Source organism: Ascaphus truei, chromosome 15, assembly GCF_040206685.1.
Source record: "Ascaphus truei isolate aAscTru1 chromosome 15, aAscTru1.hap1, whole genome shotgun sequence".
NCBI lineage: Eukaryota > Metazoa > Chordata > Amphibia > Anura > Ascaphidae > Ascaphus > Ascaphus truei.
Genome location: NC_134497.1, coordinates 4,057,668 through 4,072,430, shown reverse-complemented (window position 1 = coordinate 4,072,430; position 14,763 = coordinate 4,057,668). Strand labels below are relative to the sequence as shown.

Genomic DNA, 14,763 nt, shown 5'->3' with positions numbered 1-14,763 from the left:
ATTCGCGCGTGTGCAGTCGGCAAATGCTCTTTGCGCATGCGCAGTCCCCAAGTGCCAGCTGCGCATGCGTGACGTTTGCCGCGTTTTCTGCCTAGACAAATCTGGACACCATAATTTTAGCATACCCCAAGGGTGCTACATATCTGGGTGATCTTGTGACTGAATGCTTGTTTATGGGGTTGTATATCTAATGTACTTTTTTGCAAATACAATCAATGGTATAAATATAGTAACACTTTGTACGTGTGCCTGGTCATTCTGTTTCCTCTAATGCAAAACCCAAAAACACAATGGGGTCATTTTGTGCACTCTTAATATAACTCAATCTCAGCTATATAACATATAACGTTTTACTATTTATATAACACACTTCCAATCTCGTTATAACACGCCCCCCCAACTACTGACATAAACCCCAACATGGCGCACCCGCCCTCCGTGCGTTTCACGTCGCATCGAGGCATGGCACGCACACCCTCCATGCGTTTCACGTCGCATCAAGGCATGACACGCACACCGTCCATGCGTTTCACGTCGCAGCGAGGCATGGCACGCACGCCCTCCATGCGTTTCACCTCGCATCGAGGCATGACACGCCGCGGCGCGTCACATCACGCTGGTCACGTGCCGCGGGCCGGACGCTCTGGCCGCCTTGTCTCGGTGGTTGTGTACGAGTGACGTCACTGAGCGCAGGGTTGCAGAGTCACCGTGGGGCGCGGAGACAACGGGACAGAGACCAGAGGCTGGAGACCTCCCCCCTCCGGGACACAGACACCAACTCCCCCCCGGGGGAGACAGGCTTCATGGTAAGGGAGGGGGCCCACGGGGGATGTTAAAATGGCGTAGGAGGTCAGCCCAGCGGGGTTACACAGGTGTCAGAGGGGCCTGCACTGCGAGGCACTCAAGGGGTTAAAGTGAGGGGGTTTCATGCCAGGTATTGCTGCTCTCTAGGGGTTACGTTGCCGCTGCTGTCTCCCCCAGCCCTGTGACAGTTTCGGGGGGCGCTATTGGAAAGCCGCAGCCTCTCGTCAACGCGTTTCCAGCGCCCCCCGAAACTCCCCCCCCCCCCCAGCCTTGCGCTGATGGTAACCCTACCTGTGCTGTTTGTTTTTGTTTTTTTTGTTAAGTAATGTAACCGCGCTAAGAAACAGACGCGGCAAGACTTGCTGTCCCGGGGGGGGGAGGAGGAGGTGTGCAGCACTGGTCACGGCACGCTTGTGACTGGTCCCGCTCAGAAGCATGGACGCCCCCTCAGCAGTGGCAAACGCAGCGTCGGCGGGGGCTCCCCCCGACGCAGCGTCGGCGGGGGCTCCCCCCGACGCAGCGTCGGCGGGGGCTCCCCCCCTACGCAGCGTCGGCGGGGGCTCCCCCCGACGCAGCGTCGGCGGGGGCTCCCCCCGCCGCAGCGTCGGCGGGGGCTCCCCCCCTGACGCAGCGTCGGCGGGGGCTCCCCCCCCTGACGCAGCGTCGGCGGGGGCTCCCCCCCTGACGCAGCGTCGGCGGGGGCTCCCCCCCCTGACGCAGCGTCGGCGGGGGCTCCCCCCCCCTGACGCAGCGTCGGCGGGGGCTCCCCCCCCCTGACGCAGCGTCGGCGGAGGCTCCCCCCCCCCCCCGACGCTGCGTCGGCCACTGCTGAGGGGGCGTCCATGCTTCTGAACGGGACCAGTCACAAGCGTTGCCCCCCCCCCCCCCCGACGCTATCTCGGTATCCGCTGACTTTTTTGGCTTCCTTGACGCTGAAGGACAGCAAGGCTTGCTATGTCTGTGTGGCTGCTTTTGGGAAGTGTTTGGGTAAATTGAGTGTGTTTTTCCCCCCCCCCCATCCCACCTGGTCCTTATCACATCGACACGGGTAAGGGGGAGAGGAGGGGACTTTACCTACGCAAACTTGCTTGGGAGACGGGATGTTACGAACGCAAACGTAGGTTGGTTGATAACCAGAGGCAATCGCACCCGTGCCATGTCTCCGCTCCCCGTGGTTTAGATAAGGATCCCAAACATGAAGTGCTATTCAAATCTGTTAGTAACCGAGCAGAGGATTTGGGTATCCTAACCAGGCCTTCATCTGTTCTCTCTAAGTAAGGGGGGGTCAACTCTTTCACCCCCCAACAGGGCAGCTTTTTAGTATATCCCTGCTTCAGCACAAGTGATTCAATCAGTTCCTTCTTCAGTCTTTGACTGAGCCTCTGATTGAGCCACCTTTGCTGAAGCAGGGATATCCTGAAAACCTGGCCTGTTGTGGGGAGCTTCAGGACCGGAGTTGGGCCCCCTGCTTAGAGCAATTACAGCAATAACCAATTGTCACCGTAGACGGGAAATGGTGTGTGCTTCCCTCGTACTAATGTAAGGGAAGGCTATGACGTGGTAGTGATAATTTTATTTTAACACATAAACCTCACTCCTATTTCGGGGGCTTGTCATGTTTGATACAACCCCACCGCTCTTACGTCATTTTAGAGGGTTTACGTACACCCTCCTTGCCAAAAAAACAGTCTCAGGGAACCGGTGTTATTTAAAGCAGAAGACTTGTGGACATATGTCTATTCTGTAACTACAGAACCTTTAGGAAGTATGTGTGGGCCGCTTTATTTTGCAGGGGGCTCCTAAGATTTGGAATCCCTGGTACAGTCTATGCCCAAATCGGGCTTCATATATGGAAGACCCCTTACTATGTCTCTGCCTTAGCTATGGCCTGTGTTATTTAATTTGCCGTCCCTTGTATGCAGTGCAGATACTCCCTCGGCTCCTTCTTAAAATTGGTCATCTCTTCGCCACCGCCGCCATAATGTCCAACATAAGTCTGCCCCTGCGGATCGCTCCTACGTTGGCGTTTAGCTGGCATTATGGGATAAGCGGACATGCCGAGCGTTGTTTCGCAGCTCCACCAAAGTCTTGCTGGACTCCTTTGCGCGTCGAGAGGCTGTACGTATTTCTTTAGTTACGAAGCATATGGGTGTTGCACACGTTTGCAGTGTAGGCCCCCCAAAAACGAATGTCCGTGTATACGTTTTATATCCACGTACCCTTCCTTATAGATTGTTAGCTCCTTGGGGCAGGCCGCTCCTTACCTACTGTAACAATGTATGTTAATGTTTTGTTTTATTGTCTTTCGTCCTCGAACCCTATTGTGCTGCGCTACGGTATATGGATGTGCTACAAATAATAATATTCAGTGGTTCAGTCGCCGCACTGTTCCTGTTACTACCTTGGCAGTTTTATGCTTGTATAACATGAAGCACACGTACAAGTTCTGGACGGAGAAGAGAATCCCCCAAAGACCGCGTAGTCTTTTGTTTTTATTTGAACACCACGTATGGCGCATTGTGGCGTTATCATTAGGAGTACACGTGATTTGGCACTGGGAGTATTTTTCTCATTCCGTCACCACCTAGGCTTTTGAATTCGGTGATACCTTTATACATCAGAATCAGGTTTTCATTGAATACCGATCTTAGCTGATTTTAGCGGCTTACATTTCTAAAGCGTTTCCAAAACACAGAGATATGCCAGGCACAGGTGGCCAACGCCACTCCTCAAATGCCACCGCAAGGATATCCCTGCTTCAGCACAGCTGGCTCAATCAGTAATCATAGTGATTGAGCCACCTGTGCTGAATCAGGGATATCCTGAGAACCTGACCTGTTGATGACGCTTCAAGTGTGGAGTTGGCCGCCCCGGCACTTGAAATGTTAGAAATTGGTTGCCATGATAAAGCCGTGTTTTTGTGGTCGGCTGATTAGTACTTTCCGTACTGGAAGAATATGCAGAACTTGTGACTTGTATCCTTTGGTTGGAAGGCGCGGGGGGTGACAGGTAGGAAACGCAGGGAAAATTACAATTTGGCTCCAAAGTATTTTACTTAACACATGCAAAATACTAAAAGCGTTGTGTATATTATAAAGATGAACTATCTCGTGTGATAACAGGATAAAAAGTTTGTGACACAAGTAACGTTTTGCTTTTTGTTATACACTTTGTTATATTCATCTATTTGTAATCTTTGGTTGGGATTGCCGCCTTAAGATGTAAGTAAATAGATCATTAGTAAGGTATACTGCAGTTATTCCCACGCGTGTCGCATTTCAGAACACAATCACAGCACCTGTCACCATGTTTATTGCATGAAAACCGCATCGCGGTTAGAACTAGCGGACGATTTGACCGTATGCGCCGCGAGAAAAGAAATGGTTTAGAAACGGGAATCTGGCGCACTGAGAATTCAGCGTAGCGATTGATGTAATGCGTGTGTGTTACCCTCTCGCACAAATAGCTTCTCCCTGGTGGCAGGAATCCATGTGACTGTTATGTAACGTGTTGTGCGACCGATACCGGAGACGCTCCTACGTTCAGCAGCAAACGCTGTGATAATATGAATGTAATCGGACAGGTGAGCGGTTCTTTGTTCGCTCTCGTGTGATTGAACGCTTTCTTCATATTCTCACGCTTCAGCACTACAGATGGGCGCATTCGCCGGGATGTGTATTATATGGCTTCTGTTTATATCGGAGGAAACTAATGTTTTCTGCGCTGCTTACCAAATCTGTTATATGATGTATATTGGAAAAAGTGTTACGCGCGAACTACTTTTCCTACGGTTATTATTTTCGTGTTCTACGTCAGCTACGCGCTGTGCGGTTATTTCCGGGTTGTGGTACGCCAGCTACGCGCTGTGCGGTTATTTCCGGGTTGTGGTACGCCAGCTACGCGCTGTGCGGTTATTTCCGGGTTGTGGTACGCCAGCTACGCGCTGTGCGGTTATTTCCGGGTTGTAGTACGCCGGGCGCGCGCTGTGCGGTTATTTCCGGGTTGTGGTATGCCGGGCGCGCGCTGTGCGGTTATTTCCGGGTTGTGGTACGCCAGCTACGCGCTGTGCGGTTATTTCCGGGTTGTGGTACGCCAGCTACGCGCTGTGCGGTTATTTCCGGGTTGTAGTACGCCGGGCGCGCGCTGAGCGGTTATTTCCGTGTTGTGGTACGCCGGGCGCGCGCTGTGCGGTTATTTCCGGGTTGTGGTATGCCGGGCGCGCGCTGTGCGGTTATTTCCGGGTTGTGGTATGCCGGGCGCGCGCTGTGCGGTTATTTCCGGGTTGTAGTACGCCGGGCGCACGCTGTGCGGTTATTTCCGGGTTGTAGTACGCCGGGCGCGTGCTGTGCGGTTATTCCCGGGTTGTGGTATGCCGGGCGCGTGCTGTGCGGTTATTTCCGGGTTGTGGTACGCCGGGCGCGCGCTGTGCGGTTATTTCCGGGTTGTGGTACGTCGGGCGCGCGCTATGCGGTTATTTCCGGGTTGTGGTATGCCGGGCGCGCGCTGTGCGGTTATTCCCGGGTTGTGGTACGTCGGGCGCGCGCTGTGCGGTTATTCCCGGGTTGTGGTACGCCGGGCACGTGCTGTGCGGTTATTCCCGGGTTGTAGTACGCCGGGCACGCGCTGTGCGTTATTTCCGGGTTGTGGTACGTCGGGCACGCGCTGTGCGGTTATTTCCGGGTTGTGGTACGCCAGCTACGCGCTGTGCGGTTATTTCCGGGTTGTAGTACGCCGGGCGCGCGCTGTGCGGTTATTTCCGGGTTGTGGTATGCCGGGCGCGCTGTGCGGTTATTTCCGGGTTGTGGTATGCCGGGCGCGCGCTATGCGGTTATTTCCGGGTTGTGGTATGCCGGGCACGCGCTGTGCGGTTATTTCCGGGTTGTGGTACGCCGGGCACGCGCTGTACGGTTATTTCCGGGTTGTGGTACGTCGGGCACGCGCTGTGCGTTTTTTTCCGGGTTGTGTTATGCCGGGCGCGCGCTATGCGGTTATTCCCGGGTTGTAGTACGCCGGGCGCGCGCTGTGCGGTTATTTCCGGGTTGTAGTACGCCGGGCGCGCGCTGTACGGTTATTTCCGGGTTGTAGTACGCCGGGCGCGCGCTGTACGGTTATTTCCGGGTTGTAGTACGCCGGGCGCGCGCTGTGCGGTTATTTCCGGGTTGTGGTACGCCGGGCACGCGCTGTGCGGTTATTTCCGGGTTGTAGTACGTCGGGCGCGCGCTGTGCGGTTATTCCCGGGTTGTGGTATGCCGGGCGCGTGCTGTGCGGTTATTTCCGGGTTGTGGGACGCCGGGCACGCGCTGTGCGGTTATTTCCGGGTTGTGGTATGCCGGGCACGCGCTGTGCGGTTATTTCCGGGTTGTAGTACGCCGGGCGCGCGCTGTGCGGTTATTTCCGGGTTGTGGTACGCCGGGCACGTGCTGTGCGGTTATTTCCGGGTTGTAGTACGCCGGGCGCGCGCTGTGCGGTTATTTCCGGGTTGTGGTACGCCGGGCGCGCGCTGTGCGGTTATTTCCGGGTTGTGGTATGCCTGGCGCGCGCTGTGCGGTTATTTCCGGGTTGTGGTACGCCGGGCACGCGCTGTACGGTTATTTCCGGGTTGTGGTACGTCGGGCACGCGCTGTGCGGTTTTTTCCGGGTTGTGTTATGCCGGGCGCGCGCTGTGCGGTTATTTCCGGGTTGTAGTACGCCGGGCGCGCGCTGTGCGGTTATTTCCGGGTTGTAGTACGCCGGGCGCGCGCTGTACGGTTATTTCCGGGTTGTAGTACGCCGGGCGCGCGCTGTGCGTTTTTTTCCGGGTTGTAGTACGCCGGGCGCGTGCTGTGCGGTTTTTTCCGGGTTGTGGTATGCCGGGCGCGCGCTGTGCGGTTATTTCCGGGTTGTGGTACGCCGGGCGCGTGCTGTGCGGTTATTTCCGGGTTGTGGTATGCCGGGCGTGCGCTGTGCGGTTATTTCCGGGTTGTGGTACGCCGGGCGCGCGCTGTGCGGTTATTTCCGGGTTGTGGTACGCCGGGCGCGCGCTGTGCGGTTATTTCTGGGTTGTGGTACGCCGGGCGCGCGCTGTGCGGTTATTTCCGGGTTGTGGTATGCCGGGCGCGCGCTGTGCGGTTATTTCCGGGTTGTGGTACGCCGGGCGCGCGCTGTGCGGTTATTTCCGGGTTGTGGTATGCCGGGCGCGCGCTGTGCGGTTATTTCCGGGTTGTGGTACGTCGGGCACGCGCTGTGCGTTTTTTTCCGGGTTGTGGTATGCCGGGCGCGCGCTGTGCGGTTATTTCCGGGTTGTGGTACGCCGGGCGCGCGCTGTGCGGTTATTTCCGGGTTGTGGTATGCCGGGCGCGTGCTGTGCGGTTATTTCCGGGTTGTGGTACTCCGGGCGCGCGCTGTGCGGTTTTTTCCGGGTTGTGGTATGCCGGGCGCGCGCTGTGCGGTTATATCCGGGTTGTGGTATGCCGGGCGCGTGCTGTACGGTTATTTCCGGGTTGTGGTACGCCGGGCGCGTGCTGTGCGGTTATTTCCGGGTTGTGGTACGCCGGGCGCGCGCTGTGCGGTTATTTCCGGCTTGTAGTATGTCGGGCGCGCGCTGTACGGTTATTTATTTAATAGAAGTTACATGGTCGGTAATGTTTGGATCCCTTTGATGTGCATCGATCAGCATTGTATTTTATTAGCTGGTTTTATGTATTTGATTTAAAAAAAAAATCCTTATGACATCACAAACTGAACGCACCTTTAGAGAGAAAACATAACCATCACCACGCCTGCCAGCAAACAGAGGACAAAGGCCCGGTCAGCCGGAGACTGCACAGTAGCCGGTATGCGTAGTGCTTCCAAAATGTAAAGCTCCTTTGGCTGGACCGTGGTCTGGAGCAGAAAATCCCGGAGCCTCGTGGCTCTATTTTCTGGGTGGCCGCAAATCCATGTGGAGCACTTGGTTGAACCATTTCTAACCAAGCCCACAAATGCGTGCGCTTGGGCGGCTCTCAGGGAGGCGTTCGTGCATTTCCCCAACGCTGTAGTCCAAACATTAACAAACGCCACTGTGTCGCCAGGCCTCATAAGGCTTATTGTAAAACTGGAACTGGCTGCCAGCTTCTCCCTTACCCAGGGTGGCTCAATTAATAACCATTGGGGTACCACAGTATTTTTTGTTTGAGGGATTAATGTGGATTGGCCTGTGTGTAAAGACACGGTGGTAATACCAGTACTAATTAATTCTATTTACTAATTCACTGTCCGCTCCTTTTTTTTTTTGTTTTGTTTTTTTTAAGAAAAGGGGGTAGGTTTTGAAAAAGAACTTTTTAAACGTACACTGTGCCTAAAGTCTGCCTTAATCCTCCTTATCCACAAGCCCTGATTCTCTGGCTCAAGTTCAGTTTGAATATATAATGAGTCGGTCGTTCAAGTGTGATATGAATTTGCAAATTCGCATGGTCATATAGCCGACCAGTCAGCTATTGATGACCTAACGTAGACATGAAGCCGTTTCCTGCCCAGTTATTAATGAAGCACGTCTTCATTAGTGACCGGCAGTGAGTCAGTCACCGGTTTCCTGAAAGCAAAATCATGCCTGGCTTTTAACGTGGCAGATATGAACTATTTAGAAATGTGATTTCATCAAGCACGACTGTCATTGTCTAACGCAGTGTCATAGTATCATATGACTTTGCAATGACACGCGATGCCAGCATGCGAGTTATAATTGTCACGTGCTACTATTTTCTTTAAAGGTATGTTACCAAGTCACTTTGCAAAAATAAATATTTCATCTGTTGGCGCTGGTATCACAAATGATCATATTAGTGCTTGCCGCATGATACTTATCACATTCAAATCGGTGGCTTTCATTTTAGGGAACGCCTCTGCCTTGTCATTTTTAATATTATTAATCAACTTATGTTGTATTTGTTTATACAGTCATAATAAGCGCTCTGTACATTAATGGCGCTATATAAATAAAGACATACAATACAATACAACCGGGGAAATGTATGTAGTTACTGTATGTGATAACAGGGTTTTCTCTCCGTCTTGGTGAAGGATACAATTCTTTCACATGTGGTGGGGGGGTCTGTGGGTGTTTACATTTTTTCGGCTGGTCCTGATGAAGGTGTTTGTGTCGCACGAAAATGTCAATTGGAGCAAAAAAGTGATCTTTAACCGTCTGCCCGAGTCACGGGAATTCATGCCAAGCGTTTGTATGAAACCCGTGGTCTGCTGCTAATTGACAGTGTGAGTAATTGTAGTGTTTGTGTGCCCAAGGTGTTGCGGTTTGGTAAGCACCTCAGGCCTTCTATACAGATAATGATCATGCTGCAATACACAGCAATACTGTGTATGGCCGAAGTGGGCCGGGCTCCAGATGTCACTATCCTCTCCCGGTGACCCCTTGTCCACTGTGGGGGCTTCGGCCCGGGAAGACTGCGGCTGCAAAAAGACCACATCCGAGGCCGAGCTTTTTATCACCACTTTGTTTCCCGAAGTCGTGTCCCATAATGCCTTGCATGGCACCACTCCAGGAGTTAGTGTGTTGATTGACAGTTCTATCTGCAGTCACGGTTTTCACAGCACTACTTGTCACCCCAATTCTCCCCTAGCCCCCGGGAGGTGGGGTTTTAAGCCCAGGAAATTAATATCCGTAATATTATTTGGGAATTGGGGTTATTTGGGAATCCGACACTGATGGGAAAGGTGGTAATGTTGGAAGGAATAACGGTTTTGGTGTCATTTTAATTAATAAGGTAACATGTATAAATATATGTATACATGTGTGTATGTATTCGCCAACTTTGTATAAGGGTGTGGGGAGTGCTCAGGATGGGGCGGATAAATGGCTGGTTGGTACAGGACACACATGTTAAATATGCTTTAGATGGGGTGCTCAACTCCAGTCCTCAAGCCTCCCCCCCCCCCCCCAACAGGTCAGGTGTTCAGGATGTCCCCTGGACTGGAAGCTGGACTATCCTGAAAAGCTGACCTGTTTGGGGAGCTTGAGGACTGGAGTTGAGCACTCCTGTGCTGGAGCATCAATGTGGGTCTGCGTTGGGTTGAATGAGCTCTTTGAGAAGATAAATGGGCACACGCCTGGTGAGAAGCGGGCTTTAAAAGCGTCCTCCGTTATTTTCCGTGTGCCGCGTGCGTTCTGGAACAGGAAGGAAAGGACTTGCGCGCCCGGTAACACTTTAAATAAAAATGGCTCCCGCAAAATGTTACAAACCTACTGCTTATTTGAGAGGAGTTAAACAAAAGCAAATAAATGATTGAGTTGGGAGGGAACCATATTTTAATTTGTGATATCATTTAACAAATGAGATGTCTGAAGAGAATAGAAATTCAGTGGTACTGCTGGAGGCGTCTGCTGCTTCTGGGACCGCACATACCTGTCCATTCTCCGCCTCCAAGGTTGTTTACAGCAGTGCGAGTCCAGGAGAAGCAAGAGCCAGGCTACTTACCAATGAATCTGGGCACACTTGGCCTATTTCAATGAGAAATTAGACTTGTGTCTTACCAGCCTTGGTAGCAAGGTCTCTTGGTCTTGGTAAGCCTCCCATAGAGTTGACAACATTTCAAAAGGGGTGTAGTATTTGACGGTAATTCCACTTTTTATCCTTTATGCACGTATGTATTTAATCGCCTCTTCCAGCTGCCAGTAACCCCGATTTCTGTCCTGAAATGGGAACGGGTAGAAATGCAGTCATTGAGCTCTCACTGGTTTTTTTTTCCCTTCTATTTTAGTGTTTTTATGCTATTGCTGATTTCACAACCCAATGATGGAATCGGAAGCCAAAGATGGGGAAGACGAGAATCTCCAAACGGCTTTCAAAAAGCTGCGCGTCGACGCCGAAGGGTATGAGCTGCTCGGCTTGTGTCCTCGTTCTTTTCCAGTGCGCTGTGTGTCCAGGTTACCAGTGCCGCCCCGAGTAGGACCAGGGACACCTAGCGCCAGCGCTTGTTTGTTTATTGGGTGACATTTAAATCTGCAAAACACCCTGCGCTACATACAGTACTTGTTTAATTTTGGATTGGAGCAGGGGGTCCCCGGAGCTGAACCCCATTCATTTCAGCTCCGGGGACCCCCTGCTTACAGGGATACTTACCTCCGTAAGGGGTGCCGGTATCTATGCATGAAGAGTGTACTGTGTGCCTAACATAATGGCGGCGTTTAAATGTCCCGTGTCCCCGTAGGAAGCTGTGACATCATCTGGTGCAACTTCCTATTGGCCCACGCGACCAGAACCTTTAACCTCCAGAGATACCGGTCCCCCCTGCGGGGTGGGTGTAGGGCAGGGTGTTTGGCCGCTTTTTAAATAAAATCAATTAAAAAATGATCCCCTTCTATAAACGAGAACTTAAACTAAATGTAAAATACTTGGTTTTATCCCGTGAAAGGATTCAGTACTTTGCTCAATCTAAACCTGTGTGTACCTGTGTGTACCTGTGTGTACCTGTGTGCACCTGTGTGCACCTGTGTGCACCTGTGTGCACCTGTGTGCACCTGTGTGTACCTGTGTCCCCAAGTAAGGCCTAGAAGAGCCTCCGTGTGTGACGCAGGTTATCTGCCTCGCTCCTGTTCTTTAGATGTAGAAGTAGATTATTAATACATTATAAAATCCGCTTCCGTCTGTGGGCGCATGTGGTTTGCGGGCATTATGAGTCTGATTGCTTGTTCTAACTAAATTAGCGCCATATTTGAGCAGCATTTGAGATACCCCATTTAAATTGTCACCACCATAAAGCTATAGTTGTATTGGGTATCGCATGGAGTGGCCAAAAACATTTTGTCCCCCTCTTTCTAAATAACTTATCAATGCAATTGGCTTCCTTTTAGGAATATTCAGTTCCCCCTAAAGGGCACTTCTTTGTGAAATATATTTTGTTTTGAATTTCTCAACTTAATTTGAATGTTACCTGAATGTTATCCGGTAATTATTCTTAATCTACTTAAATGAACGATGCGCCCACCATCGGTCAAACGCCACATCAAAAAGACCAGGGGTGCTCAACTCCAGTCCTCAAGACCCCCTAACGGTTTTCAAGATATCCCTGCTTCAGCTTAGGTGGCTCACTTGGCTCAATCAGTGGCTCAGTGGTCACCAGCTGAGAATCCTACTTTTGTAGTGACTGTTTGTCATAACTTAAGGTAGTGGTTAGTTGTTTGTACAAACATAATAGTGTGTGTGTGTGTGTGTGTGTGTGTGTGTGTGTGTGTGTGTGTGTGTGTGTGTGTGTGTGTGTGTGTGTCAGAGGTAGAACCAGGGCGGGTGAGCGGGGCAGCCTGATAGGCGGAGCAGAATTCCGTTTTTTTTTATTGCACAGTTTTTGGGGCATATTCTCTAAGCTCCGGGATCGCCGTTCCTGTGCGATCTGACCCGGAAGCCGCATTCGCTTCAACGCACAGAGCGGCGATCTCAGAGCTACCATCAGACATGGCTATGAAGCGGCGATCGGGTGCTGAATCTCGCAGGGGGGGGGGGGAATTAGGGGGCAAGAGGAAGAGCAACTATCTGTTTAAGCAGTGGTCAAAGTCGCTCAAACCCAAAAGGGAAGATGGAACGAAACGTTGTGTATATATTTTAGATTGTAAAATTGGGGGGGGGTGTAGTTGGGGGATATTGCCCCGGGCGCAAAATGACCTATTTCTGCCTCTGATGTACAGTACGCGTTTCTATATGCAAACATGTAACTTCTTCTTTTTGTTTTAGCTGCACAGCTTCTTCCCTTTGTGCAGCAGATGGTTCTGGTACCAGAACACCAGCGAGACCTTCTGTAGAAGAAACCAAACCTAAAGTTTTGGGATCCCTAAAAGAAAACTGGCACGGGTAAGAAATGAGAAGGGAACGCATTGTGTAATTAAATGTGCACAAGTGGGATTAAACTATAACCGCCCATAATGTGTGTATTTATATACACACCTGATTTAGAGAGCCGCTTGTTTTGACCATTTGTGTGTGGGAGGTATTTATGGTGTTTCACCTCCTCCTGTAGGACATCAAGAAAAATGACAAGAGGAGCAGCCAGAACCCCACGGCGAAGACGCTCCAAATCCCCCGTCCTTCATCCTCCTAAGTTTACACATTGTAGCACAAAGACGTCTTCCTCCAGCTCTCAACTAAAGCACAAAGGCCTATGTGATTCTCTGGATGGCAGTTCAGTTGAAAGTAATCCATCTAGTGCAATTCTTGATGTCGGTGGGTACAGAAGATTTTGTCTTGAGCCTTCCGGAGCTTCTGCTTCAGTGACCACTTCACCGAACCTAAAAGAGACTCGTCACAATTCCTTGGTCCCTGGAGCAAATCTGAAGGCTAGCCACCCCTCAGATTTCCAGTCCGTGTCCAAGCTCCATGGGACTGCTGCTGCAAAATGTACATGCAAAGGCAAGGAATGTGAGTGCAAGCCCTGGCAAGACATGGAAGTGTACTCCTTTTCTGGCTTGCGGGACACGCTAACCGAGTGTGAGAAGACGGTGAAGGAGGACTACTCTCAGTCTTTGCAAAGTAGAACTCAGACCTCTGGTAACAGCACCTCTGGATCCCCTCGCTCTTGCTCAGAACAAGCAAGAGCGTCAGTAGATGACGTAACTATTGAAGACCTCGCGGGATACATGGAATATTACCTGTATATTCCTAAGAAAATGTCCCACATGGCAGAAATGATGTACACCTGATGGCTGTCATACATTTCACTTGGACAGATAGGCGTGGATGAAATAAAACCGCATGTAGTTGCAGACGGGGGTCTCCGGTCCCAACGCCACATTCTACCCTTGTCACCATTGTGTGTTTAATAAAGCCGGTCTCTGCGTTTCCCACATGTTTATATTAACAGCGAGTAACCTCTCATTTTCTAACATAACTACCAGCATTCGTCTCCGATTTACCTTTGACGGAACCATATAGCGCCATAAGGAGTTGCAAGGCCATAAGCGCTCCGCTCTTTATATACTGTTCCAAAGGCAAGGGACAAAGACGGTATATCTTAAACTTTAAATATGGAACATGATTGTATCCAGATCTTCGCTGTTAACTCTGTGCTTTGTTCCCAGGTCTTTGGATGTGTTGGGTCAGTGTGTCAGATGAAGACATTTCCACCTGTATGTCGCTTGTAGCTGGTAACGGAGGTTGCATGCAGCCAGTTGTTACTCACTTTTCATGTAGGGGTGGTTTGTAGTGGACTAGTAACGAGCGATCTTTTGCTATGGCATGCGCCACGATGAGAGCGTTTATTTTAGGTTTATAAATCTGCAGTAGTATTCAAAACGCTCAAAATAGATGATGAAGGGGCGGGGGGTGTGGGGGGGTGGGAGAGTATTTGTTGACCAACAGTTTCCCCAGAGATGGAAGAATTTCCATGCAGTATTGTGAATCTGCTATAATAAGCTAGTTTAACAGGAAAAGACCCATATTCTTGCAGTGTTGCGTCATGTTAGATAAACATCGTGTTACAAGAATAGGATAACTGGACTCGGGGACGTTCAGTTGGAAAATGGCAGGAGAAGAATATTTTCCTTGTTGCTGTAACTTTATTGGAAGACTTGTTTTTTTTTTGCAGCCAGGATATGGAAAATGTTCTGGATCGCTAAACTCACACATTTGATTGTAATGTTGGCCAAATAAACATTCAGTAAATTAACAGTGCTTACATTTAGTAATAAAGTGAGTTTTCTTCCTCCGTCCACGATATGAAAGACTAACCTTGGGGGATCAAAATGGTGCTGAATAAGTGTGCGCGCCTGCATTAAAACATGTTTACGTTCACCAGTTTGCTTTCCTTGTGCTTACTACTGCTATTAATACTATATACTCTTAAAGCAGCAGTCCCCAATAATTGTTATTATTTAACCCTTCGAACGGAGAGGCAGTGACGAACCTCACGCGAAGGCCGCGTTTGATTTTGGGGAGAATCCGTGCTGAGAACACAAATCTGTAAATCACAAAATGCAGCGAATGTGTAGTAAGGGTCCTC

At 50.7% G+C, this 14,763-nt stretch overlaps 1 protein-coding gene across 1 annotated transcript; it reads left to right on the top strand.

Annotated features, from left to right (window-relative positions):
• The first annotated feature begins 635 nt into the window (after nt 1–635).
• Nucleotides 636–14,430, top strand: OSER1 (oxidative stress responsive serine rich 1). The gene is made up of 4 exons (XM_075571306.1): nt 636–806; nt 10,537–10,648; nt 12,504–12,620; nt 12,787–14,430. The coding sequence occupies exons 2-4, from the start codon at nt 10,569–10,571 to the stop codon at nt 13,463–13,465; spliced, it is 876 nt and encodes a 291-aa protein (XP_075427421.1). The 5' UTR covers nt 636–806; nt 10,537–10,568; the 3' UTR covers nt 13,466–14,430.
• Nucleotides 14,431–14,763: the final 333 nt, after the last annotated feature.

Bases quoted from the DNA above. Each gene is read 5' to 3' on its own strand.
- OSER1 (XM_075571306.1), top strand. From the start codon at position 10,569: ATGATGGAATCGGAAGCCAAAGATGGGGAAGACGAGAATCTCCAAACG. The intron at 10,649-12,503 runs GTATGAGCTGCT...TTTTTGTTTTAG, and splicing joins CTGCGCGTCGACGCCGAAGG to CTGCACAGCTTCTTCCCTTT. The intron at 12,621-12,786 runs GTAAGAAATGAG...CTCCTCCTGTAG, and splicing joins CTAAAAGAAAACTGGCACGG to GACATCAAGAAAAATGACAA.